Below are 25,786 nucleotides of genomic sequence, written 5' to 3'. Positions count from 1 at the left end.
CTATTACCTAGCGTGTGTTATGAAGATTGATTCATTAGACGCAGCTTATTCAGAATTCGGTTGTGGATTTTATGGCTCGTAGGCCTAATACGGCTAAGCTTGGCTGGTGAAGGCACGTAAAGTTGGTTTGCTCAAAACTAAGCGCTACTAATTGTTTGCTGCTTACAGAATAACCTCTAAATTGTAATTAAACGCGAATGCACGCAAGTCGAAATTACTATTCCTAGCATAACATGGTATATTTTATTTAATTATTTCTAATAGCTTCCCCTTGACACCGTAGTGCCGCTGTCAGCGCAAGACGCTATCTGCAAACGCAAAGCCCTATTCTAAAACTCTTCACTCCTGCGTACCCCAACGCTAACACCCGCAAAGCTCTTTGGGGCCCCAAACTATTGGGGCCCCTATTCTAAAACTATCTATTAACTTCGCAAACTACGAAAGCGCGCTATAGCTGCTCGTTAGGGTGTTCTGCGTGTACTGTGTATGAGAAGAAATTACGTAACCGAAACCGAAAGTTTTGGCTTTTGACGCATGGTGTCAATAGTGCGTGCAGAAGTCGTGCAAAATTGCTACTCATAACCACGTTGCAAAAAACAAATGCGGTCATAACTGTAATTATTGGCTGTAATACCGCAAATTGAACATTTTCAAAATGAACAGATGGATATTTCGCAATTCAGGAACACATTCTGCCTCTCGCAGGTCTCGAAGATGCACAGTGATGATGATGAAAAAAAAAAAAAAACACAGGGAATGCCCCGCTACAGTGCTGTAACAGGCAACAGCGTGACTTTTCCTCTCACAACATCCCATTGTTTGGCATTAGAGGCAATTTGCTTATATTTCTGCGGCATGGTGCGTTCATCTAGTCACAACGCACGATGTACAATCAATGCGCGAAAGCTTTGGCTATGCAATATATGTCCAAATCACAGACACATTCGACGTCCTTCATATATCGCGCTTTGTCTAGAATAAGCACTCGTGCCCCTCGCAAAAGCTGTTTCTTTTAATGTATGGACCAACCTCCGTCCCGATTTATGTCTGGAGTTCCTAGGCATAGACCTTGCATTCCTAGAAGATACCGGCTGAATCACAAGGCAACGTCAACTGCAACTTAGTGGCGACTCGAGAGGCTGTCAAGCACATTTATTTTGAGCTTTTCAGGCATGGATCATATTATGCGACTAGAAACTAACGCTGCTAGTGCTTGAATGTCTAACGAGGAAAAACTCTTATTTGCTGGCTCTGTAGATGTTGCTGAACTACAGACAGTTGCCGAAGAAAAAAGAAAGAGAAAACGCCGTATTATTTACCAGTGGATCTCTGGACAATGCGCACTGTACGGCAACGATCTTGCTGAGGATGGCTGAAGTTCGCGGCTGCGATTTCTCCTTTGTTCGGGTGCCAGGCTGCTTCTTCTGCGGTGACAGCTGTAGGGAAGATGTTGACCTCTGTGCGAGCGGGCATGAACACGATGTTACCGGTGTTTGGGACAACATGGTCCACATACGTGCAAGGTGTGTCCCGCAGACAAACGGCATGAACCCCACTTACATGACGTGGAGCTCATGTTCACTAGCCGATAAATTTTGTTGAGTGATGCGATCTCTCGATGTTTTTTTTTTATTCTGCCCTTGCCGCAATGCTGCTTCTGTACCTGAATAATAAGCACCCATCGTTAGTGCAGACTTATATCAAACAAATCCGCACGGTGCAATCTCTGCATATGCCATTGTGATTTTTCTGCCGATGAATACATCTGACATCACCGAATAAGTGCAGTCGAAGTCGCCTCAAGAGGAGTAATTGCCAATTTATTGATGGAAACGCGTACACTAGCCAACGAAGTCACCAAACACACGGGATAATAAAAGCGCGTGTTAGTGCTGTACCGCCTATACAATTCTGCTGCATACGCCGATGAACTAGCGTTCCCGCTGAAGTTTGTGCAATTTTAAATTCCCCAAGGGAGCTTCTTGGAAACGTACGAAGCTAAAGACTGACTAACGTTTCAGTACTTTTTTATATTACTAGAGAGAGGTGCCACATGATATATTTAAAGGCAGAGCAGCGCCAGTCAAAGTAGATGAGCGCTGGCGGCAAGGCCCGGTTTAGTCGTCTGCAGCGTAAGTATAAGAAAGAATTCAGTTGAGTACAAAACTCACATGCAAGAAGGGACTACGTGGTGAAACAAACAAATCACTCGGCGTGTTAAGTTTGCTTAGGCAGCATCGAGGTGTGATGAATTCCCAAACGGGACGCGAACTTTTCAGCGAGAAATGGAACAAAAATACCATATGCAGCAGCTATTAGCAGTCTCGCCCTGAACTACCTATTTTCTAAACACATTTCCAAAAACGCAAACAATATCTAAGATGCCCTCGGGCGAAAAGAATAAAGCTGTTAAAGAAGCACGTCCTTGGTATCATTCCGATAAGACACAGCGTGATTTATACCCTTTACAAACAAGGCAGGGTGAAAACTTCGCAGCTCAAAAGAATCGACAAGAGTTATGCATGGAGCAACTAGCAACAGTTAAGCATGTGCAAAGCCACGCATAAAATAGATGTAAAAACATGAAGTGCGCGACAGCTGGTGCGAGGATTTACTGCACCACATGAAACCAACCAATTTCAGTTCTTGCAAGCTTCAGTAGCTTTAACATACAACGCAATGCGCTCGTGCAGTCGTGCTGCCTAGCTAGCGCAATGCGGTAAAGAAGCGGAAAACAATATAACCGGCAAACAGCATTCCGAACTTTAGCGAAATGCCTTTAAACCTCATGCTGCACTGCAGACGAACTTCGTTGCGCACGCGTCTAACTATTATCGAGTGGAAAAAAACACCGACGAGACAAAGGAAAGGATGAGAACAAGAAATTTCCCTTCGAAGCGACGATCCATTTTTGCTACCGTTGCTCCCGCTGATGAGGCTTTGCCGGGAATGATTAGAACCGTATCCCCGGCACGTTTTCACCGGTATTTGAGCCCGCACCCTGCAACAATTCTTCTTCGACATTCCCTGAAGCTTTGGCTACCCCACACGTGCGAATGGTGTTGCCTATCTTGCTCTGAAAACGTGAAGACAGAGAAGCACGATCAACGACGCAACAAACTACGGCGCGCCCCAGGCTCCTCTCCCGCGTGTTCTGCGCAACGCCGCCACCAGTGGCGCGTCCGTCGGCGTGCACGGCGCCTATACGATTAGGCCGCACCTCTGGAGCCTGCTACCAAAGGCAGGCTGCGTGTTACATACAGGACATCAGGCTTTGAAAGCTTTGTAAACGTAATTCACGCACTTAGGACTGAGAATTTAAAAATTTGGTGTAGCAGGATCTACTATCACGATCTGTTTTCAAGATATAATATGATACTAATATGCAGAGTTCGTGATAGAAGGCTTCGACATATTGCGAAAATATACAATAGGATTTTCGCTTTATTTTCTCGTTAGGATGCACAAAATATATATTTGCTGCGCCAAAATAAAAATTCGCACCAGAAAGGGGCCGTTGAGTGTCTTGACCGTACATCATCAGCGAAACGAACCATCGCGGACTTCTTAAAAACGTTCATTAACGCAAGTTTACATGTAGCGCCGATCGCATCCTGCTATGTATATCCTCCATCACTCCTCATACCCCTTTTTTTCTCTTTTTCCCTCCGAGAAGAGGCCTTTCCGTGTTTTCTTCAATGAATTCTCCTCTTTAATCTCTAGGCCTCAGTCGGGCATGCGTTAATTGTTGTTGATACGTCTTTATTGAGTTCTTTTCCCATTAGAGGGCTGAGACATGCGGTACTTGTCATGAGCTTAGATTTATAACGCGCTGTGTGCCCGTGCCCAACAGGGGATATATATTTTCGGAATTCCAGATTTTGTTTTTTTTGACATTTATAGACGCTCATACTCGCTAGCGCTCAGGCTTTTCAATATATGCTGTCTCAGCAAACACGCCTCAAAGTGCTCGAAAGAGTATCGTAAAAGCTTCTTCGTCGTCTTTTCTCTGGATTCACCTTCTATTCTTCAAATCGTCTTTATCCTACCTCCAGCCGCATGAAGTTAACGTGTTTTCTATTTCCGAGGCCCGACTATCTTCTAGAAGCCATAGCTGTGTATCCGTCACTGCTTCTCCCACTAGTAAGAAGAGATGTACGTGTTGTTTCTCGTTTCTCGTCATTGCTTTTGTTCTGTTTTCTTTTTTTGTACGAAACAGAGAGGCGAAGCAGCGGACCAGTGTATTGCACATAAACTGTTGAAGGCACCGCATTGATGACGATGAAAACGTTTTATTGCCAGGAAAAGAGGAGGGGAGTTAGGAGAAGGGTGGTCGGATTCTTATTGCGGAATTCCGTTGGCTAAGGCCGCCGGCCTGGCTCTTTCCACGAGGGCTCGCTGTTCCTCGAGGGTTGAGCTTGACAGGGCTGCCTCCCATCCTTTCCACGTTGGCTGTTGTATAGTCTCTAAGGCACTATTAGCCTGGCAGGCCCTTACCATATGGTACAAACCTGCTTTCTGCCCCCCAGAATTTACACTCGGCCTAAAAGGATTGCGGCTCAATAGCATGTAGCTTGACTGGGTTATTAAATGACATGGTTTGTAATCTTCGTAAATGACATTCTTCTGATTTATCTAATCCCTTGGTCGGTCTTGGGTTTGGACAAACTTCAGAAAGCGGGTGATGAATATGCATGGCACATTCTCGAGCGTATTTGACGTAAAGCTATACAGTGTAATATAAAAAAAAAATCTTGCTAAAACAAAATCGGTAGCTCTTTTAGCTAGACATAGCCATACCGCAGGCAGTCAACGGGAGGTAGCAAAGTACCGAAGCTAGCCAAACCTGCGACGCAGTACGCAGTGTCGTGTACGTGTCACAAAGCAAATGTGAACATTTGCGAGGCTAACGGACTAACGCCGCTAACACGCGTCGCTCACGAATTACCGAACAATCGTATAAAAAATATATTGAAGGATGATCATGGCCTACATTTCCTTCAACAATAGTTTAATTACTATAGCGCTGTGTTCTATGTCATTCTCGCCCTTTGTCTGTGCACGCGCCCGCAGTACTACATCGCCACATTGCACGCTCTTTGGGAGCGCTTGGCGGTGCGATCCACTTGCCCGCTCACGCCACAGCCCGCAGTGATGCCGACCACGCACCGCAGTTCCGTATCTGCACGTCGCGTTCCAAGCGGCGGCTGCGGCGGCTCCCCGCTCCCCGCCGCGAGCCGGCTTATCTTATCCGCGCAGCCTAACGTAGCGCATGGGCGTCGTTGCCTTCCTCCGGCCGCGAGCATTGTCGTCCTGCTTCGGGAAGCGTTCGCATTCGCAGCAAGCAAGATGGAGCCTTCAAATGTGAGCGTGGCCGCCTTTTTTCTTTCTTGCCATATTGCCTACCGATGTGCTTGGAGTTCGGCTGTTCAAGAAAGTCTGCCGAATGAGTCCAGCGCATAGGCCGTTTATTTATTTTCCTAGTCTTGACCTTTGCGCGACGTGCATACTATGCCTGCTTCGGCATTTCGGCTGGTTGGTAATGGGGTGCAAATGTGCTTTGATACGTGTCTTCCAAAATTAATTCGTCTTTGACGGACAGAAAAAGAAAGAGCGGAGAAGAATATAATAATAATAATAGCAGTAATAATAAAAGCAAGCCAGGTGGCGGCACTGTTCACAGCGAGGCACTGACAGCTCGCAAAAGCGGAAGTGTTTTATCAGTTTGGGGAAATTTTGTCGAAGCTTGCTTTGAATGCATCCGAAACTATGCCTCACAAGAAGCGTTCGCACGTTTACTGCAACTGCTTGTTAGTTCAAACTGTGCGGCCATAGGCGTCGACTACGGGGTGTAGGGGAGGGGCTCCGAGGCCCGAGCCCCCCCCCCCCCCCCGGCGATGCCATAGCCTACTCCCCCCCCCCCCCCCCCGCACACACATAACGTGTCATTACCACTTTTGTCACCCACATCATTTGATGTTTCGTTTCACTTACCTTTACCTTTTCACCTAAAATTTTACTGGGGATAACTTACTGCATCATTGTTGGCGCGGACGTGCACGGCTTCTGTTTCATAATTTCGCTTTATTTTTTAAAAACCTGACAATAGGATGGCAAGCGCATCAGAACCATCAGCGGCGGCTGGCTCATCCGTATTTTCTCCCTTCAACATTGTTTTAAATTTACACTGTAAACACCATGCATATTATTGCCACTGGGGGTCCGAAGATGTGGAATATACCGTATTTTCGCGATTCTAACCACCCCCCGATTCTAAGCACCCCCCCTCTATTTTCGCTAAAAAGTTAGGAAAAAAGTTTGCATGCGAATCTAAGCACCCTCCCTATTTGTTAGGCAGAGCGCGTAGCCAAGGCCGCCAAACGCGCTTGCTCACTCTGGAATCATTGCTCGGAAGACCTACAGGCACGCGGTTGATGCTTCTGTTGGACGCGTTTCGCAGCCATCTGACCACGGAGGTAAAGTCAAAGCTTCGGAACATCAATAGCGACGTGGTTGCGATTCCGGGTGGCATGACGCCAGTGCTACAACCCCTCGACGTTTCAGTCAACAAGCCCTTCAAAGCCAATCTCCGACAGGAGTACGAAGAGTGGGTGCGAAACCCTGACCTGAAGAAGACGCCGACGGGAAAAGCTGCAGAAAGCGTCCCCACCAATCATTGCAAAGTGGATTTCGGATGCGTGGAAGAGGGTCCAAGTGGACGTTGTGGTCAAATCATTTAAGAAGTGCTCAATCACAAACAACTTCGACGGAACGGAAGACGACCTGCTGTGGGATACCGTGAGCAGCGGTTCAAGCGGTGCGACGAACTCGAGTGGCAGTGATAGTGACTGAGCATCCTACACAAGCGGTGGGTTTACTATATGCACCGATTTTTCTTTTGAGTGTTTGCAAAATAATATGTTCTTTCTCGCACCCATCTCGTCGTGATGTCGCAGCGACAAGAGGGAGGGGGGGGGGGGGGGGTCATTCTAGATTTTTCGAATCTAAGCACCCCCCTCACTTTGGGCGTCGCGATCGTGAAAAAAGGGGGTGCTTAGAATCGAGTAAATACGGTACTCTGATTAGGGCGGAGTAAGGGAAAGTGGGGCTGGGCCCGATATCGAAGACGTTTTACACACGAGTTTATATTTACATATTTACAAGAAGATTCAAAGTATTACAGAAGAAGCTCATGAAGAAATTGTAGCAGCCGATCACTGTAGCCTCATGCAGTGATCACTTTTTATCTCATGCGTGCTCACTGTCCAGTCGCCTCCCCCGATCCGGCGTCAGGAGACCGATGACCTCAGGTCCTATCAATCTCGCGGTTTGTTGCCATTTCTATCCGATGGGAGCTTTGTCGGAAACACTTGCACGCACATCATTGGGCACAAACAGGGGATGGGGGATAGCACGCTGACCCCGTCTCAGGCGTGGACGCGCCAATTCGGGCGGCTGACAGGTGAAGGGCCGTATCCTTGCTCTGACCGCGTCTTCGGCGTGGACGTGCCAATTTGTGTGGCTGACAGGTGAAGGACCGTATCCTTGCTAATTGCCAAACCTCTCCTGACCGAGGTACTCCAGTGGTGGCCATACAGCATCCATGATTGAGAACAACCTTGACGAGTCCGTCGGCCCGTTTCCCATAATCGCGTTATCCGTGACTCGAGGTTGTTGCGGAGTGAACGGCCGGTCACAACATACACCATATATTTAAATATATACACAGGACAAAGTTTACTATATTTTTGAAAGAGTAGGAGGTAGCCAATTAACAACTATTTCTAAGGGTATGGATAGCCTATGCCTAGAGAATGAATATGTTGTACGTTCACCTTGTTTCAAATTGCTTTCCGTGCTTTTTTGACCCTTAAAAAAGCCTGCAGACTTCAGTGGCCCCTTCGGCAGAGTCTTATCAATGGCGTGTGAAGTGCACGTAAATGTGTAAGCATGCCAACGACTCATGGAAAAAAAGAAACTCTTCCAGTGAGTTACAGCATTTATTAGGGATGGAAACATCGTCACTTGCATGCAGAGGCCATATAGACAGGGCGTCCCGAGTAACCATGATGCACCACGATTAAAAAAAAATGCAATTGTGTTACTCGAAGAAAACATATTGTTTCCAGTACAGTGTAGTAGTAGCAGCCAGTAATTTTTTCGTTACTGAGATTTATTTAGGTAATTGTAGATAATTATCTAACACGAGAGGTACTATCCTAATTATAGAAGTGTCAATGAGGCATCTGTAGGTGCAGCCAAGGGACATCTAACCTCGTACTGATTGCGTACTGATTTTTTCCGACTAATAAATAAACCCGGCGAAACGTGAAATATACCATGTTACTGCGCTCCCACCCGCATCATCAAGCAGCACCCTCGAATAGGCTCCCTCTGAGTTAGCCAGAACGAAATAAAGGAAATAAAGAAAAAAAACATCGTGATCGAGCTAGTTCCTTATCTGCCGCGCCTCGGCCGAAGTAACACGTCGCGTTTGATGTTAGTTGGGAACAAACTGTGATAGCTGTTGTCTTAGCGTAGAAAAAGTGCACGGATGTTTTTTTTTTTTTTGGCACAAGAAATATAACCACAAAAGCGAATCGATATCAGTGCGAAGGTTTAAAAGTGCGTTTTGTTTATTCCAATTCGCCATGTGTTTCTCTAATGAGCAGAAAGTAAAGATTATCCTTGCCTTGGTATGTGAAAATGGCAACAAGAGGAAGGCTGCAAATATGCATATCAGTCGACTATCATCAGAAATTATGAACACCTGAGACAAACCGGCAGCTTCGAGAAACAGCGGCGGATGACTTCATCTTTGAGTATTTGCCTACGCTCGGATGTTCTAGCATTTATGGCCTCAAACCCTATAACGTGCGGGACGTGCCCGCCCAGGTACCAATTTAAACGTCATCAGCTTGGAGGATTCTAAATCGCTCGACCTTTCATTCGTACCACCTTAACCAGCATCAATGCTTGGAAGATAGGGCCCTGCAGAATCGTCTAGATTTCTTTAATTGGTTCCTCACAAAAGCCGATGAGTCACCGGACTTCTTGAGCAACATCATGTGCACAGATAAGTCAGTCTTTGCAGAAACGCCCATTTAAATTTGCATAATGCACACTATTGTAGAGACTCCAATCCACATTGGGTAAAGCGCACCCGGCACGAATACCAGTGGTCGTTCAATGTGTGGTGAGGAATTTACGCCGGTGCTATAATCGGTCCTTCTTCGATCACACACTGATTGGATAGCGTTACGTGGACGAACTCCTTGAAGGATTGTTGGATGACTTTCTCAGCGAAGTCCCGCTGTCACATCTTCCACTTCTGTGGTGTCAGCAAGATGGGGTGCCAGCACACAGCAGCAGCCGAGCACGAATCTGGCTGGGTGCGACTTTTCATGCGCAATAGATTAGAGGGCACGGGCCTGTAAATTGGCCGGCTAGGTCACCTGACCTCGCTCCACTCGATTTCTTTATGTAGGGTTATGTGAAAGATCTTGTTTACATCATCGAGACGACGACGTGAAGTTAGCTCAAGGCAAGGATAATGGATGTCTGCCGTAGAATTCCAGCGTTGGTCATCAAGAACGCCACTGAAGATGTGATAAAGCGGACTCAGTGGTGCGTAGCTGCAGTAGGACACCTATTCGAACACGCTCTCTAGGTAGCAGCTGGTGTTCAACGGCGATTACGAATTCACAGATAACAAGGACCACTGAAATCTGATGGTTTTCTTTTTCTGTTTTTGTGCAGACGTCCCGATTCCCAATACGGCTCATTTAGAAGTGGCTCATTTACTTACTTTAACGCATCGGTTTTGCCATTCCTCTACACGTGGTCGCTTCCCTGTCTCTTTATTTCGCTTTTATTTTTTTCCGCGAGCTTTTTGCAGCAGGTATACCTTCTCATGAAAAATAAAACCGTCACTTTAATTTGGCTTTGGTCCGAAGCAAGTTTCTGGCCCGAAATATAGCTGCGCGCGCACTCTTTCGATGCGGTGCGAGCAGAGCGGGGATTTTGAAACTGTTAAGAATGGCCATACGGGGTGGCAACGTGCCAGCTTTCAGCCCGCTGCACGTGTTCCAAGCCCACCAGTCGGGGCGCCCTTCCGAGAGCTGCGGTCGGCAGGCAGCCACGTGGCGCGCGATCAACTCCGGAAATTGGTACTTGGCCGAGCCACCCGGGACAAAGCAGTTCTACGAAGCCCTCTGACGTCGGCACTGAAAGCTGGGCGGTACCGAGAACTGCGGATGACCGGCAGCCACGTGGCGCGCGATCAACTCAGGAAATTGGTACTTGGCCGCACCACCCGAGACGGAGCACAGTTCTACGAAGCCCTCGGTCGTCGACTCCGGAGCCTTTGTGTGTATGGGTTCGCACCTGTGTGTTTGCGTATGTGTGGGCGTAAACGATAGTGCGGGGCGGCGGCAAGTTTACAATGCTTGGACGAACCTTCCCGACCATTCGTGCTCCGTCCACGACCGAACGATGACGTCGAACTATGACGTCAAGCGGAGAGCTTATAAGCAGCGTTTGCCGGCTGCTAGGGTGTGCTCGTGTCGTGATCGTTGTCGGGAGCTGAGTGCTCTGTCATACTAGAAATGTACTAGTGAGCTGTGTGCTCGTAAACTGTTTGCTGTATGTTAGTTTTGCGGGCTCCATATGGGAGTCGCGCTAGTCTGCCAATGTATCCTGCTTAAACTGTTAATAGGTAAATAAATCCTGTTCACCTAGTTCCTGTCTACGACCTTCATCTCCTTCAAATGGTGGCAGCGGCGAGATAGTCCGACGACTCCTACATCTGGTCGACAGCGGTAGGACCGTCCGACGAATCTGCTAAAACATTCTATCTATGGCATTGCTTTTCGCGCTTCGTATGTGGTCAGACTGGCGCTTCGGCCGCGTCTTCAAGGGGCTTTTATTATCTATGTGGTCAGGCCTCGAGACAGATAGATGTGACGTAGAAATTAAACGAATATATATATATATATATATATATATATATATATATATATATACACGTACGAAAGAAACGACGCTTTATTTCCTACGTTTCGACGGGGTCCGGCCTTCATCAGGGAATACATGAAACGGTACGGCGTTGTGCTTAAATAAGTACATTTCGTAGGGAGCCCCCCTATGCGCTTATATACCCGCTGCCAAGACACATTGTTGCTGTAAGGAGCTCGCACTTGTGACAAATCAACAGTACATGTAAAAAAAAAAAAAATATTCGCGAGTGGGGTGGTTGCAACAGGTTCGCATATATATATATATATATATATATATATATATATATATATATATATATATGAAAAATATATTCGAATAGGGTTCAGAAAGTTGGTGCCCCCTTCCCCTGGAAAAATGAACTTGCCGCGTATGTGTGCGGCTCTTCCACACGCGAAAGTGATTATGGTGCACTGAAGAGTACTCGTGCACACGTTCAGTGCTCCCTTCTTCCGGAATCGTTCTAGGAACCGATTTCGCGACTGCGTAGTTTACGATGTTTTACCGATTCGTTGTTTTTCTCCAAGGATGTATTCATTTTAGCGCGCAACGCCAAAAGAAGGGCATTTGTGATTTCAATCTAACGGCGAAAGTGAAAAAAATTCAGAGCCATTCCACTCTGTGTGGTCGATGACCAGCGGAGCTGTATATATGGTGATAAATGTTAATAATAAGTATGTTGATTGAAAATAAAAGACGCATACCACCATGGATTTCGTTTTCTCACGATTTCTTTTGTTTTATTAAATTGCATGCTCAATGCTTTTTTTTTATATTAACCTTCTTTTGTTTGCTTTTTTTGGATTTATTATTTGGTCATTAAGGTGACTATCGCTTTATGATCGCTGACATACGGCCAGTGGCTCTGTTGGGACACTGGAAAGGTTCTCGGCCAATGTGAGGTCTATACACGACCGATGACGCGTCGTGGGCACACTGATACTTGTGTAACATTGAGTGCCGAACCTTTCCAAGAGAAACGCCACGAACCACTTTCCGTGTGGCCGAGACACGTCTATGGTGGAATCACCCACAATTACGATAGGAGTGCAGTCGGTACAGGGGTGAACCAACCAAAGGTGCATACGTTTGGCGTTTGCGCCACCATCTTCGTCCGTATTACGTGCCACCAGCCGTCGCTGCGCGCATAGCCACTTCTGTCCACAACGGTGTTCTTCGTAAGCGTGCTGTCTTCCGCAGGCCTCGCCGCACGCGGCCTACCCATTGCACGGGTGGAATGGAACTGAGATAAGATTACGTGGTTTAATTGCCTCTAGAGCCCGTGGCATCAAGCAGCAATCCATACTAAACAGTGTCGGTTCCTGTTTCACCTTTTTTTTATTACGATATTCTTTTTGTCCCACTATATTTTGACACTTCTCGCGGTTAAACGCAGCTGGGGCGTACCCGGCGATACGGTTTTGCTTTATGCTTTAGCTCGTTTAGCTCTGGGGTGGCGGCCACCTTTTTGGTGGCACGAGCGTCGTTTGACACTCTTTGTTTCTTGCGCAGCGCTTCCGGTTCACCTCCTGAGACGACCGGGGAGGAGGTTGAAAATAAGAAAAAGAAAAAGAGAAAAAATAGTCGAGTACAAAATTCGCGGGTTTCATTATAGATATGACATCAGAGCACACGTTTAGTTACAAGTTGAGTTACTGAAATATCTGGAATTATTAGAATTAGTTATAAATCACTGATTACCGCACACCAAAGCACATAATCATAGATTGTAAGAGACCTGCCACCTGAGCACGACTATGGCGAAATTCCTGGAAACCCGGAACTAGAAAGCGGAAGTAATGACGTCAATAATGACATCACACGCAAGGTAGCATGATATTTAACCGGCTAATTAATGGAAAACAGTTGCCTCTGCGTTGCGTTCGCCTAAAGTTAATCTAAAGAACACCAACGCCGAGGTGTGAGTGCCACTAAGACACCTAGTCAACGATTAGGGTCGCCTACTATTTTCTGCCTACGCACACAAACCGATAGAACACAGCGTATAACAGCTCCGCTGTAAAAAAAAAGAAAAACAAATGAAAATGAAAAAGGATCTGCATTATACGTATGTAAGGGGGGGGGGGGACTGCGGTTCACGAGCCACCTCCGAAGTTTTCCCTCTGCCCCCCCCCCCCCCCCCCACAGGGTAATTACAATAATTTTGTTACCCACATCATTTGCGATCTCTTTTGAACTGCCTCTATCCTTCCCCCTTAAAATTTTACTGCGGCTAAGCGCTCACTGCGTCATTGTCGGTGTAACGTGCACAGCTTTTAATTCATACTGTAACTTTATTTCTGCAAATCCTGGCAGTAAGAGGACAAGCGCATTAGAAGCACCAGCGGCGGCTATCTCATCCGTATTTCCTCACTTCATCTTTAACGCGAAAAGTTTACTAACCGCATCGAGCCGTTTTGCCGTCATCAGCTATTTGACTTGCATTTGACCGCAGCTGCGCCGTAGCCTTGGCAGTGCATCACGTGACTCGCCGCGCCGAGCTCCGCCGCCGCTGCCGGCTTGGCGCATGTGCTCTCCGCAGCTGGGTCGCCGTCTGACCACGTGACTCGCCACGCGCCTGGCTAAAGGCCCGTTTATAGTCCGACGTTATCGGCGCGCGGGCGAGCGTCGTTCGCGGTCAGTCACGCTACGTCGGTTGCGCTGCGCCAGCCGAGATGCCATCCCCTCTATACTTCAACGCGCGCGCCGTCGGCTGCTATCTTCGGAGCATGCGCAGAACTTTCGCCAAGTCGCGCGCCGTCCGCAAAATCCGTCTGCGGAGTTGTGTTGGCGCCTTTTTCTTCGCGCGCAATGCATTGTGGGTCGACGCAGTCGGCGGCGCCGGCGTGCGAATGGAGCAGGAGCCAAATCTGCGCCGGGCCCGTCGGGGCGCGCTGGCAGCCGCCGGTTACGTCGGCGCTGCAGTGCGTCGGACTATAGAAGTTGTTCTCGCCAACGTAACGTAGCGTGCGCGCGCGCGCGTTACGTCGGACTACAAACGGCCCTTATGAGGGGCGCCGCGCTCGCCTAGTTGGTGCGAGCTGGCCATGGATGAGAGCTAGGCCGGGTCGTCTTCTCCGAGCGTTGCGTGGGAGCCGGGAGGCTTTGAGCCGTCGTCGCCAAGCGGCGTCTGACCACCCCGCAGATATCGCCCGGCGAGCTGCTTCACTGCAGAGGGTCCGGAATGTAACAGGCGTCGCACCGTCGAGATCAATATCTAGTGACCGCGTTCACGCCTTGTCCGTTTGTGCTTCGACGCTGCGCATGTTCGCGGCGTCTCTTTGCATGTCTAGCTAGCACTTGCGCTTTCCCTGTGGCACAACACGCGTCGCGCCGTCGAACGATGCGTGTCTGCCCAAGCCTAATCAGCCATGTCTAGCCACTGATCTAGACACAGCCGTCATAACTGGCTTAACGATGATTGTATACCTAAGTATAATCATCATCATCATCAGCCTAGTTACGCCCACTGCAGGGCAAAGGCCTCTCCCATACTTCTCCAACTACCCCGGTCATGTACTAATTGTGGCCATGTTGTCCCTGCAAACGTCTTAATGTCATCTGCCCACCTAACTCTCTGCCGCCCCCTGCTACGCTTCCCTTCTCTTGGAATCCAGTCCGTAGCTCTTAGTGACCATCGGTTATCTTCCCTCCTCATTACATGTCCGGCCCATGCCCATTTCTTTTTCTTGATTTCAACTAAGATGTCGTTTACCCGCGTTTGTTGCCTCACCCAATCTGCTCTTTTCTTATCCCTTAACGTTACACCCATCATTCTTCTTTCCATAGCTCGTTGCGTCGTTCTCAATTTCAGCAGAACCCTTTTCGTAAGCCTCCAGGTTTCTGCCCCATATGTGAGTACTGGTAACACACAGCTGTTGTACACTTTCCTTTTGAGGGATAGTGGCAACCTACTGTTCATGATTTGAGAATGCCTGCCAAACGCACCCCAACCCATTCTTATTCTTCTGGTTATTTCAGTCTCATGATCCGGATCCGTGGTCACTACCTGCCCTAAGTAGATGTATTCCCTTACCACTTCCAGTGTTTCGCTACCTATCGTAAACTGCTGTTCTCTTCCGAGACTGTTAAACAGTACTTTAGTTTTCTGCAGATTAATTTTCAGACCCACCCTTCTGCTTTGCCTCTCCAGGTCAGTGAGCATGCATTGCAATTGGTCTCCTGAGTTACTAAGCAAGGCAATATCATCAGCGAATCGCAAGTTGCTAAGGTATTCTCCATCGACTTTTATCCCCAATTCTTCCCACTCCAGGCCTCTGAATACCTCCTGTAAACATGCTGTGAATAGCATTGGAGATATCGTATCTCCCTGTCTGACGCCTTTCTTTATAGGGATTTTGTTGCTTTCTTTGTGGAGGACTACGGTGGCTGTGGAGCCGCTATAGATATCTTCCAGTATTTTTACATATGGCTCATCTACACCCTGATTCCGTAATGCCTCCATGACTGCTGAGGTTTCGACTGAATCAAACGCTTTCTCGTAATCAATGAAAGCTATATATAAGGGTTGGTTATATTCTGCACATTTCTCTATCACTTGATTGATAGTGTGAATATGGTCTATTGTTGAGTAGCCTTTACGGAATCCTGCCTGGTCCTTTGGCTGACAGAAGTCTAAGGTGTTCCTGATTCTATTTGCGATTACCTTAGTAAATACTTTGTAGGCAACGGACAGTAAGCTGATCGGTCTATAATTTTTCAAGTCTTTGGCGTCCCCTTTCTTATGGATTAGGATTATGTTAGCGTTCTTCCAAGATTCCGGTACGCTCGAGGTTATGAGGCATTGCGTATACAGGGTGGCCAGTTTCTCTAGAACAATCTGACCACCATCCTTCAACAAATCTGCTGTTACCTGATCCTCCCCAGCTGCCTTCCCCTTTTGCATAGCTCCTAAGGCTTTCTTTACTTCTTCTGGCGTTACCTGTGGGATTTCGAATTCCTCTAGGCTATTCTCTCTTCCACTATCGTAGTGGGTGCCACTGGTACTGTATAAATCTCTATAGAACTCCTCAGCCACTTGAACTATCTCGTCCATATTAGTAACGATATTGCCGGCTTTGTCTCTTAACGCACACATCTGATTCTTGCCTATTCCTAGTTTCTTCTTCACTGTTTTTAGGCTTCCTCCGTTCCTGAGAGCCTGTTCAATTCTATCCATATTATAGTTCCTGATGTCCGCTGTCTTACGCTTGTTGATTAACTTAGAAAGTTCTGCCAGTTCTATTCTAGCTGTAGGATTAGAGGCTTTCATACATTGGCGTTTCTTGATCAGATCTTTCGTCTCCTGCGATAGCTTACTGGTTTCCTGTCTAACGGCGTTACCACCGACTTCTATTGCGCACTCCTTAATGATGCCCATGAGATTGTCGTTCATTGCTTCAACACTAAGGTCCTCTTCCTGAGTTAAAGCCGAATACCTGTTCTGTAGTTTGATCCGGAATTCCTCTAGTTTCCCTCTTACCGCTAACTCATTGATTGGCTTCTTGTGTACCAGTTTCTTTCGTTCCCTCCTCAAGTCTAGGCTAATTCGAGTTCTTACCATCCTGTGGTCACTGCAGCGTACCTTGCCGAGCACGTCTACATCTTGAATGATGCCAGGGTTCGCGCAGAGTATGAAGTCGATTTCATTTCTAGTCTCACCATTCGGGCTCCTCCACGTCCACTTTCGGCTAACCCGCTTGCGGAAAAAGGTATTCATTATACGCATATTATTCTGTTCTGCAAACTCTACTAATAATTCTCCTCTGCTATTCCTAGAGCCTATGCCATATTCCCCCACTGACTTGTCTCCAGCCTGCTTCTTGCCTACCCTGGCATTGAAGTCGCCCATCAGTATAGTGTATTTTGTTTTGACTTTACCCATCGCCGATTCTACGTCTTCATAAAAGCTTTCGACTTCCTGGTCATCATGACTAGATGTAGGAGCGTAGACCTGAACAACCTTCATTTTGTACCTCTTATTAAGTTTCACAACAAGACATGCCACCCTCTCGTTAATGCTATAGAATTCCTGTATGTTACCAGCTATTTCCTTATTAATCAGGAATCCGACTCCTAGTTCTCGTCTCTCCGCTAAGCCCCGGTAGCACAGTACATGCCCGCTTTTTAGCACTGTATATGCTTCTTTTGTCCTCCTAACCTCACTGAGCCCTATTATATCCCATTTACTACCCTCTAATTCCTCCAATAACACTGCTAGACTCGCCTCACTAGATAGCGTTCTAACGTTAAACGTTGCCAGGTTCAGATTCCAATGGCGGCCTGTCCGGAGCCAGGTATTCTTAGCACCCTCTGCAGCGTCACAGATCTGACCGCCGCCGTGGTCAGTTGCTTCGCGGCTGCTGGGGACTGAGGGCCGGGGTTTGATTGTTGTATTCATATAGGAGGTTGTGGCCAAGTACTGCACCAGGGTGGCCAATCCTGCTCTGGTGAGAGAGTGCGTTACCGGTTCTGGTCACCGGGATCAGGCCGCACTCCAGGCCTGTTTGTGCAATTTTCTCAACACACGTTTTTTTTTTTTTTGTATTTTCCGGTGGAGAATAGCGCGGCACCGGGATTTGAATCACGGTCCTCTTGCACTGGAGACGGATACTCTACCGTCCCCGTAGGAGTTAAATTAAAAATTAATTTATGGGGTTTTACGTGACAAAACCACTTTCTGATTATGCACGCCGTAGTGGAGGACTCCGAAAATTTCGACCACCTGGGGTTCTTTAACGTGCACCTAATTCTAAGTACACGGGTGTTTTCGCATTTCGCCCCCATCGAAATGCGGCCGCCGTGGTCGGGGTCCGATCCCGCGACCTCGTGCTCAGCAGTCTAACACCATAACCACTGAGCAACCACGGCGGGTCCCGCAGGAGTTGTACGCCTCATTTAACCTACAGTGGTGCCCTACTTGGTCAGTCAAGGTGGACCAATCTGAGCTCGGTTATACCGCATGGATGGCACTCGGCTAGAGAACCTGGTATTTATGACCTGCACATGTGAGTGTGAGGCCATAAATATTTGAAGATCTATATAAATATATATATATATATATTTTTTTTAGGAGGGTTCCCGTACAGTCTAAGTATAATAATTACAGTTAAATCAAAGGTTAACCAAGTGAAACCAAGACTTAACCAGGCTAGACAAAGCTTTCGAATTGCATATCCAGGGTTAGCTGAGCTAAACTGCAGCCAATTTTTTCTATTTTTCACCGTGAACACCATGCACAAACACAATATATGTACATACGTACAAAGGACAACAATTATTTTTTAAAGAGAAAGAGGTAGCCAGCTAGCAATTTTTTATGCCATAGATAGCCTATGCCTAGAGAATGGATATGTATGTTCACCTCGTTTCAAACTGCGTTGCGTGCTTTTTTTTTTAGCCTGAAAAAAAAAAAAAAACCGGCAGACTTAGGTGACCCCTTCTGCAGAGTCTTATCAACCGTATCCAGCTTTCCTGGACACGAGGGTTTAATTCGTGTGACTGCCACCACGTGGCGTATTGACCTTAAACTTTTCAAGCTTCCTGCGGTGACGCGTGATGACGTCAACAAAAGAAAAATAATTAGAAGCTATCCCTGCGCATTGAACTTCGCCACAATGCTTGTCCCGCCGGCGTTATCAGTGTTCTTGATAAAATGTAGCCGCTCGTCGCCTGGAAATGACTTATCATCCTAAGAGCGTTTAGTCGAGACGAGCGACAATTGATTCGGGGCTTTTGACACGGCTTTCTTTTTCTTTTTCCTTTTTTTGATCCTAAGGAGTAAACAAGCTAGGGTAATCGTCGGAAGCACCCCGCAGCAGCCTCTCTTCAGTCGGCACACATTCTTAACGTTCGAACATCGCGCAGCGTCTATGAGAGACGCCGTCGTGGACGGCTTCTGATTTTGACATCGATTTCGTTAAGGTGCCCCCAATTATTTCCCTAGCGAGTTTGCTATCCGCACTCATGGGCTACCGCAGCAGCTGCAAATCGAGATGTGCATAACTATTTAGATGGATACATGGATAAGTTGGTTTTGCACCTTGAGGCAAAAGGCCCTACACAAGAATTGTGCAAACTGTCTGTGTGGTCGTCCGTTAACATGCTATGGCCGAAGCTGCTCACAATATTACGTCCCATTTACTGGCCACCAGGCCAGGTACACTTTTGGGTATTACATATACAGTACTTCCGGTTAGTTGTCAAAGTACTGTCCTGTCACGGTTATCCACGTGCGTGAAAAAAGACCATTATTGAAGATTATTGTGCAGTAATATATGCGGGATTTGTCTGTTCTATGTAATATAGCCGGAATGTAGACTAGCAGATATCGAACGCCAGCATGTCTACCCACATACTCAAAGACCTCACGCACAACTCCTGACACTTACTTGTATTCGAGAGTTGTGCGACTCTCGAGGACATCCTTAAGGAATGGTAAAAACTTGTGGGGTTTTACGTGCCAAAACCACGATCTGATTATGAGGCACGCGGTAGTGGGGAATTCTGTTATAATTTGGACCAGCTGGGGTTCTTTACCGTCCACCTAAATCTAAGTACACGGGTGTTTTCGCATTTCGCCCCCATCAAGATACGGCCGCCGCGGCTAGGATTGGATTTCGCGGCCTCGTGCTTAGCAGCCCGACACTACATCCACTAAAGGGCCGTTTATAGTCCGAGGTAACACCCGCGTGCGCGCACGCTACGTCACGTCGGCGAAAACGACCCCTCTATAGTCGGGCGCACCGGCGCAGCCAACGTAACCGGCGGCTTCCGACGCGCCCCGACGGGCTCGGCGCCGATATGGCTCCTGAAGGCCCGTTTATAGTCCGACGTTATCGGCGCGCGGGCGAGCGTCGTTCGCGGTCAGTCACGCTACGTCGGTTGCGCTGCGCCAGCCGAGATCCCATCCCCTCTATACTTCAACGCGCGCGCCGTCGGCTGCTATCTTCGGAGCATGCGCAGAACTTTCGCCAAGTCGCGCGCCGTCCGCAAAATCCGTCTGCGGAGTTGTGTTGGCGCCTTTTTCTTCGCGCGCAATGCATTGTGGGTCGACGCAGTCGGCGGCGCCGGCGTGCGAATGGAGCAGGAGCCAAATCTGCGCCGGGCCCGTCGGGGCGCGCTGGCAGCCGCCGGTTACGTCGGCGCTGCAGTGCGTCGGACTATAGAAGGAGTTGTTTTCGCCAACGTAACGTAGCGTGCGCGAGCGCGCGCGCGTTACGTCGGACTATAATTTGCATAACGGCCCTTGAGCCATTCGCGCGTCGGAGTCGGCGGAACTCTCGCACCACAATGCATTGCGCGCGAAGAAAAAGGCGCCAACACAACTCCGCAGACGGCTTTCGCGGACGGCGCGCGACTTGGCGAACGTTCTGCGCATGCTCCGAAGGTAGCAGCCGGCGGCGCGCGCGTCGAAGTATAGAGGGGATGGCATCTCGGCTGGCGCAACGCAACCGACGTAGCGTGACTGACCGCGAACGACGCTCGCCCGCGCGCTGATAACGTCGGACTATAAACGGGCCTTAAGCAACTCCGGCGGGTAAGGAATGTTGGTAGTTCGAGGAAGGTGACAGTCGGCACGTGAGACAATTTGCATCGTCATGGCGCGAGAATCGGTAGGAGCCGTCGGAGAATGACCGTAGAGTGCATTTAATGTGATGTAGTCCGCGCCCAAAATTTTATACCGAAATGACGCTGTAACGACTGACTACTAGGCATCTCGCTTATATGTGCAGTAGCCTGACAGTTGCCGGGCGCTGGCGTCGGCCAAAGGACCTACCTGACCTCTCTACAACACTTGCCGACATTCTCGCCTTATTTCGCACCATCGGGTTTCGGCTGAACTCCTTCAACAGCCAATTTATTTGTCCGGAATTTTGGCTACCATCTTTGTTTTTTTTTAAATCTTTGTCATCTTTTATATTTAAGCTAGTACTGTCCTGAGATTTCCAGCGGTTTCACCTTTCCCAAAATGTCTGCAGTTTTGTGGGCCTCTGTTCATATTTTGGGAGATTTTTAATAGACGTTGAAACCATAGCACGGCCCCCTGACCATGCTGCTCAAAAAGTCATTTTATTTTCCTGAGGTCTTGTGCAAGCTTCCGTCTTGGCATTCATCAACTTCCTGATTTCCCTGTAACTTATATTCCATTTTGACGACTACGATCCCACGGAAGTTAGAAATGATGTAATGGCCATGGGATTGAAGCCGTTCTACCGTGGACACTACAGCCGCTTTTCCTCACTGCGAATGAAAATATTGTATTAATGAGCGCCAATCTTAAGCATATAAATTCACAGCCTAAAAAATTATGCGGATCCCACGCACTGTGGGAATCATGTAAGCGACGCTTTTGTGTTGTTTGCTTTTATTGACGATAATTAGCGGTAATGCTGACTGCGAATGTATAATTTCTTCAGCGTTTAGGGCAATACGGGAGTAGCGAGTTGATGGCAAATGTTACCGTGCGTGCACCACTGCTTTTTGTCTGCGTAGTACACAACACACAGCGAGACGTGTTTGCTTGACGCGTTTTTGTGCGCCGTTGTTTATAAATTATAAGAGGGTTGAGCACTGCCATTGCTTCATATGGCACATCGCATCGCGGCAGACGTGTTGGCAGAACTATGCGGCTCTACGTGCTAAAATGATAATAAGATGGAGGCACGCCGTAGTGGCGACTCCAGATTAATTTTTACACCCTGATGTTCGTTAACGTGCACATAAATCTAAGTGCACGACTGTTTTTGTATTTCGCTCCCGTCGAAATCCAGCTCCCACGGTAGGGTTCGTAACCATGACGTCGAGCGATGATATAGCCGCACAGCTACCGCGGCGGGCACAGAAACGTTGATTTGACGTGCGACCGCTTCCTTAAAGCGCCAATACACTTCGACGTGACACGGCGCGCGCGCGCGCGGTGGTTGCGCTACGTCACGCCAGGTCGGCTACGCCGCGTCAGGCGTAAATCCGTCCCCCTACAGTACAACGCCGCGCACCTGCCGCAGCTGGAGTAGCGCATGCGCAGAGCACCGCGCCGCTCCGTGCCGCCTGTCGTGGGACATCGAAACAAATCTGTTCGCGCGCTTTCTCTGTCGGTAGCGATTGCCACCGCGGACTGGACTGTTGCCCATTTTGTTGCCCAATGTTGCCCATCTTTTGAAAATGAAAGGCAAGACCTCTCAGTCAACTAGATGGAAGGCCGTTCACCTTGAACAAGATCTTGGGACCATGGCCTCGCATATCGCAGCTACAAAAGGCCACAAAAGCGCTGCTGCGCTATTTGAAAGCAACCGGATTGAGTCAGCGTCTGTGATCTGGACTGAGTGACCGACTGATATCTCCAGTGGACTTTCTCTTCTTTTAATCTTTCCGTCCCCCTTTCCCTTTCCCCAGTGTAGGGTAGCCAACCGGGCTCAGTCCTGGTTAACCTCCCCACCTTTCATTTATCATTTTCTCTCTCTCTCTCTCTGCACTTCTATTTTTCGCGAAAAATCCGCTCGTTCCATTGAAAGCGCTCTGGCTTCGCGCCGCGGTCGCTTTGGGCCCTAGTTGGTGCGTGTCCAGAAAAGCTGAAGATGGTTTGATAAATTAGGTCAGATGACCCAGTCCCTTGTAAGGCTCGTCAAAATCGTGACAAGAAAGTGAGGTCCTTACACGAGTCTATACGTTAGTTATGTCGGCTATAGAAATTGCAGTAAACATCCACTTACTAAAATAACAAGCATAGTGTATTAGACGGACCATGTAAACCTGTAACTATGTCACTGGATGACTACGAGCACTCGCTGTCACAACGCTGGAATTATGAACGCCGGCAGCTGGGGCGAACGGTTCGTATAGCCGCGATATTCACCGCGACTCCCCAAATTAATGATCATCTGACTATTTTTATGCTCATTACAGGACGGCCTGTCAGCGATCTCCAAGAACCACTTTCTCTAAACTTAGACTACGCGATCTGCAACACTAGGGGGCGCGGAAGGACAGCCCGGCAAGGAAGACAGCCCGCATGAAGTTAGCAGCCATCCCTGCTCGCCCTGGATCATTGCATCCACCAATTATTACCAACAATTAGATACGGCACACGGGCCGCGTAAGCGTCAGCCGCGCGCAGTCATTCGCAGCTACGGTAGAGACAGTGGAGAACCCGCAAACTCTCCTTCTTAAGCGCGCATTTGATCGTGTGACCTCCGACTAGCCCGAATATTGAGCGCGTGGGAAGATAATTCCCATCAAGCATCCACCCATTTCGGCTCACTGTTACGTGCTTTTTTTGTTGCCCACGATGCTCATTCATATGGCTTTTGGACTTCATACGGAACATCATGGCGACGACGAGAAATAGAAAACATGCGTCGAGCTCGCTTCTATCGCGGCTGCGGACGTTGCAGTGTGCACCGGCTGCAAACACAGCATGAGCACCAACGACAAAGGGAACAGTTGGCACGTCGCTTATCGGTACTTCGCCAGAACCAGTCTGATGCTGTGAAGGAAGCGTGTTTTCCACCGTATAAGCACCAGCAGAAACATACACTAGGCGCGCGGTGAGACAGCGTACGCGAATGTACCAGCCATCTCGGTTTGCAAGCTTGAACCCAGCGCAGATTACCTCCAAAATAAAGCGCACGACCCGCGTATGTAGTACTCTTCAGGTGCACATTCAGCCAAGCGCAGTCTACACAAACTTGGAGAAAACGCGCGCTTAACTGTCTTATTCGGCCTAACTGACTGATTCGGAAAGTTGTTCGCTCTCGTTCTAATAGAGGGGTGTGCCTTCATGAACGTTGCGTGGCGATAAGTCTTGATAGAAGAAAGAAGTTGGGAGCTATCACATAGCTCTGGCCTGTTCTGTACCAGGGCGCCAGTTTTACAGAGAGTGCTCCTTCTACAGTAAGGCATACGTGAGGTATTCCACGCTGTTCCTACTTGCTGTCGTGTCCTTTCGCACTTGAGATATCGTTGTGTCTTATTATTTATTGATTTATTTGTTATTATGGTTGTTTATTTGTGCGCTTGATAATGTATTACCTCATAATCCTTTATTCTGCAGCTAGGAAATAAATAAAACCAGTGACTTAAGGCAGGCTTTGAAAAGTCACTAAACTATTCCATTATGGAGTCGCATTGCTTTACGATAATAATTCCGGTCAGTTGTGTTCAGATATTGTATTATTGGGTAATTTTTATATGTTACGTCTTCTCAAATGACCTTTCGTCATGAAAATATTTCTTGATTGTATCTACGAGCATTAAAACTTTCAGAAGGCGTACGTGGCTTTTATCATTGATGTGTATTTGTGCGACCTAATACGCACGAAACCCATATATCTTAAGCCCTGGTCTTCTGCGCCTTGCCTTTACTAATTCAAGCACAAACCAACTAGCCCAAGCAAGAGTTTTACTTGAGCATATATCTTCCTAGCGTGTTTCACTGAATCCGCTTGTCGTGTGGTTCACGCGAGAGACGCCAGTCTCTTGGTGGTGCGAGGGGACTCAGGCTGCGAAATTGGTTTCCTATTATGAGGTCTTGAAATTACTCTTATAAGGCCGTGACTCCAGTGAACAATTCTTCGAGGTCACGAAGTTTCTTCAAGTGCGCCTGTTATTAAAGGTTATATATATTTATGGGTGGGGTTCGGAAAGTTCATCGCCCCCCCCCCCCCCCCCCCCGGTAAACTAACATTCCTCGTATGTACGTAAGAATTGTTCCTTCTGGTCACTTTTTCAACCAATAGTCCGATTTCTTGCTAATCTGTTAAACACCATTATGTTATGAAAACTATGACAACTAATGAATATGCAGGCGGGAAATTTAATAACGTCGAGGCGTGCAGTGGTTTCCGCGAACTGATTAATGCAAAAAAATCGCACTAAAAGAGGCAAGACGTCTGCACACACTGGCGATGCGCACTTTTTTAAGGAGTTTGGAAGCGCCTTTTGACGTTCGATCATTATGCCGCCATAATGACCAACCACAAGCTGCCGCTAATGTTTCAGCGCAGTCATATCACCAGAAATGTTTTTTTGCGATATCAATTATATGGACACTACAGGCGCATTTTTGCCGTTGCCGTGATGTTCCGTATAAAGTCCAAGGGCGATAGCACCGTCTCCGCGCACCCTACGCAGTATGTGCGAGTGAAAGCTTGCCAGGGGAGCCAACGATCGCGGCTCAATCTCCTCGGCGGGGAATGGAGGGGAGCGGGGAGGAAGCGCGCCGTCTTCCGTCGCGCGCGAGGCACCCAACGTTGCGAGGCACCCAACGTTGCGAGGCACCCAACATTGCGAGGCACAGGGAGGAGGGAGGGAAGGGAGGGAAAGGGGGCGGCGTTGCACTCCGGCTGCCACTGCCTATCTGCTGGGCCACCTCTAACACCAGTCCACTCCTCCGGTCGAAGCCACTGGGCCTTCCCGGTCGGGCTGCTCCGCTGCTGCCATGGCGACTCTCTACCTTTCTCCCTCGTTCTATCTCCTTCACTCCCATACCCAACCCCCTGCTGGCGCTGAGCCGTGCTCCCGCAAGGGTTGCAGAAGATAGTGCCAGCATTTCCTCCTTTCGCCACAAGAACCACTTCTCGCTCGCTGTGTGGCGGCTGCGCGCGGTCGCGCGTCCGTATGTTGAGAGCGATCTGCGTTGGGGCCAATGTCTATGCTCCATTTCATACATCAGGTGCAACGCTGTGGAGGCTAGATATAATTTTTGCCGTGCCTGCGTTCGCGCATAGTAGTTCGCTGTTTTCACCGATTTTTCTGAAAACGTTCTTATATA

At 48.2% G+C, this 25,786-nt stretch overlaps 1 protein-coding gene across 2 annotated transcripts in view; it reads left to right on the top strand.

The window, feature by feature from the left end:
• The first annotated feature begins 5,229 nt into the window (after positions 1–5,229).
• Positions 5,230–25,786, top strand: part of LOC126544056 (E3 ubiquitin-protein ligase RNF31-like) — a 93,572-nt gene continuing 73,015 nt past the window's right edge. The window contains exon 1 of one of the 2 annotated variants that reach the window (XM_055061629.2): positions 5,230–5,364. Coding sequence is in view for 1 of the 2 variants with exons in the window: in XM_050191256.3 (XP_050047213.2) it covers positions 5,350–5,364 (15 nt within the window). In the remaining variant the exon portion in view is untranslated. The remainder of the gene's footprint in view (positions 5,365–25,786) is intronic. The other variant, XM_050191256.3, reaches the window with a different exon arrangement.

The sequence above is a fragment of the Dermacentor andersoni genome, chromosome 1 (genome assembly GCF_023375885.2).
Source record: "Dermacentor andersoni chromosome 1, qqDerAnde1_hic_scaffold, whole genome shotgun sequence".
NCBI lineage: Eukaryota > Metazoa > Arthropoda > Arachnida > Ixodida > Ixodidae > Dermacentor > Dermacentor andersoni.
The sequence above is the reverse complement of the archived record's forward strand: the minus strand, read 5'-3'. Positions and strand labels throughout refer to the sequence as shown.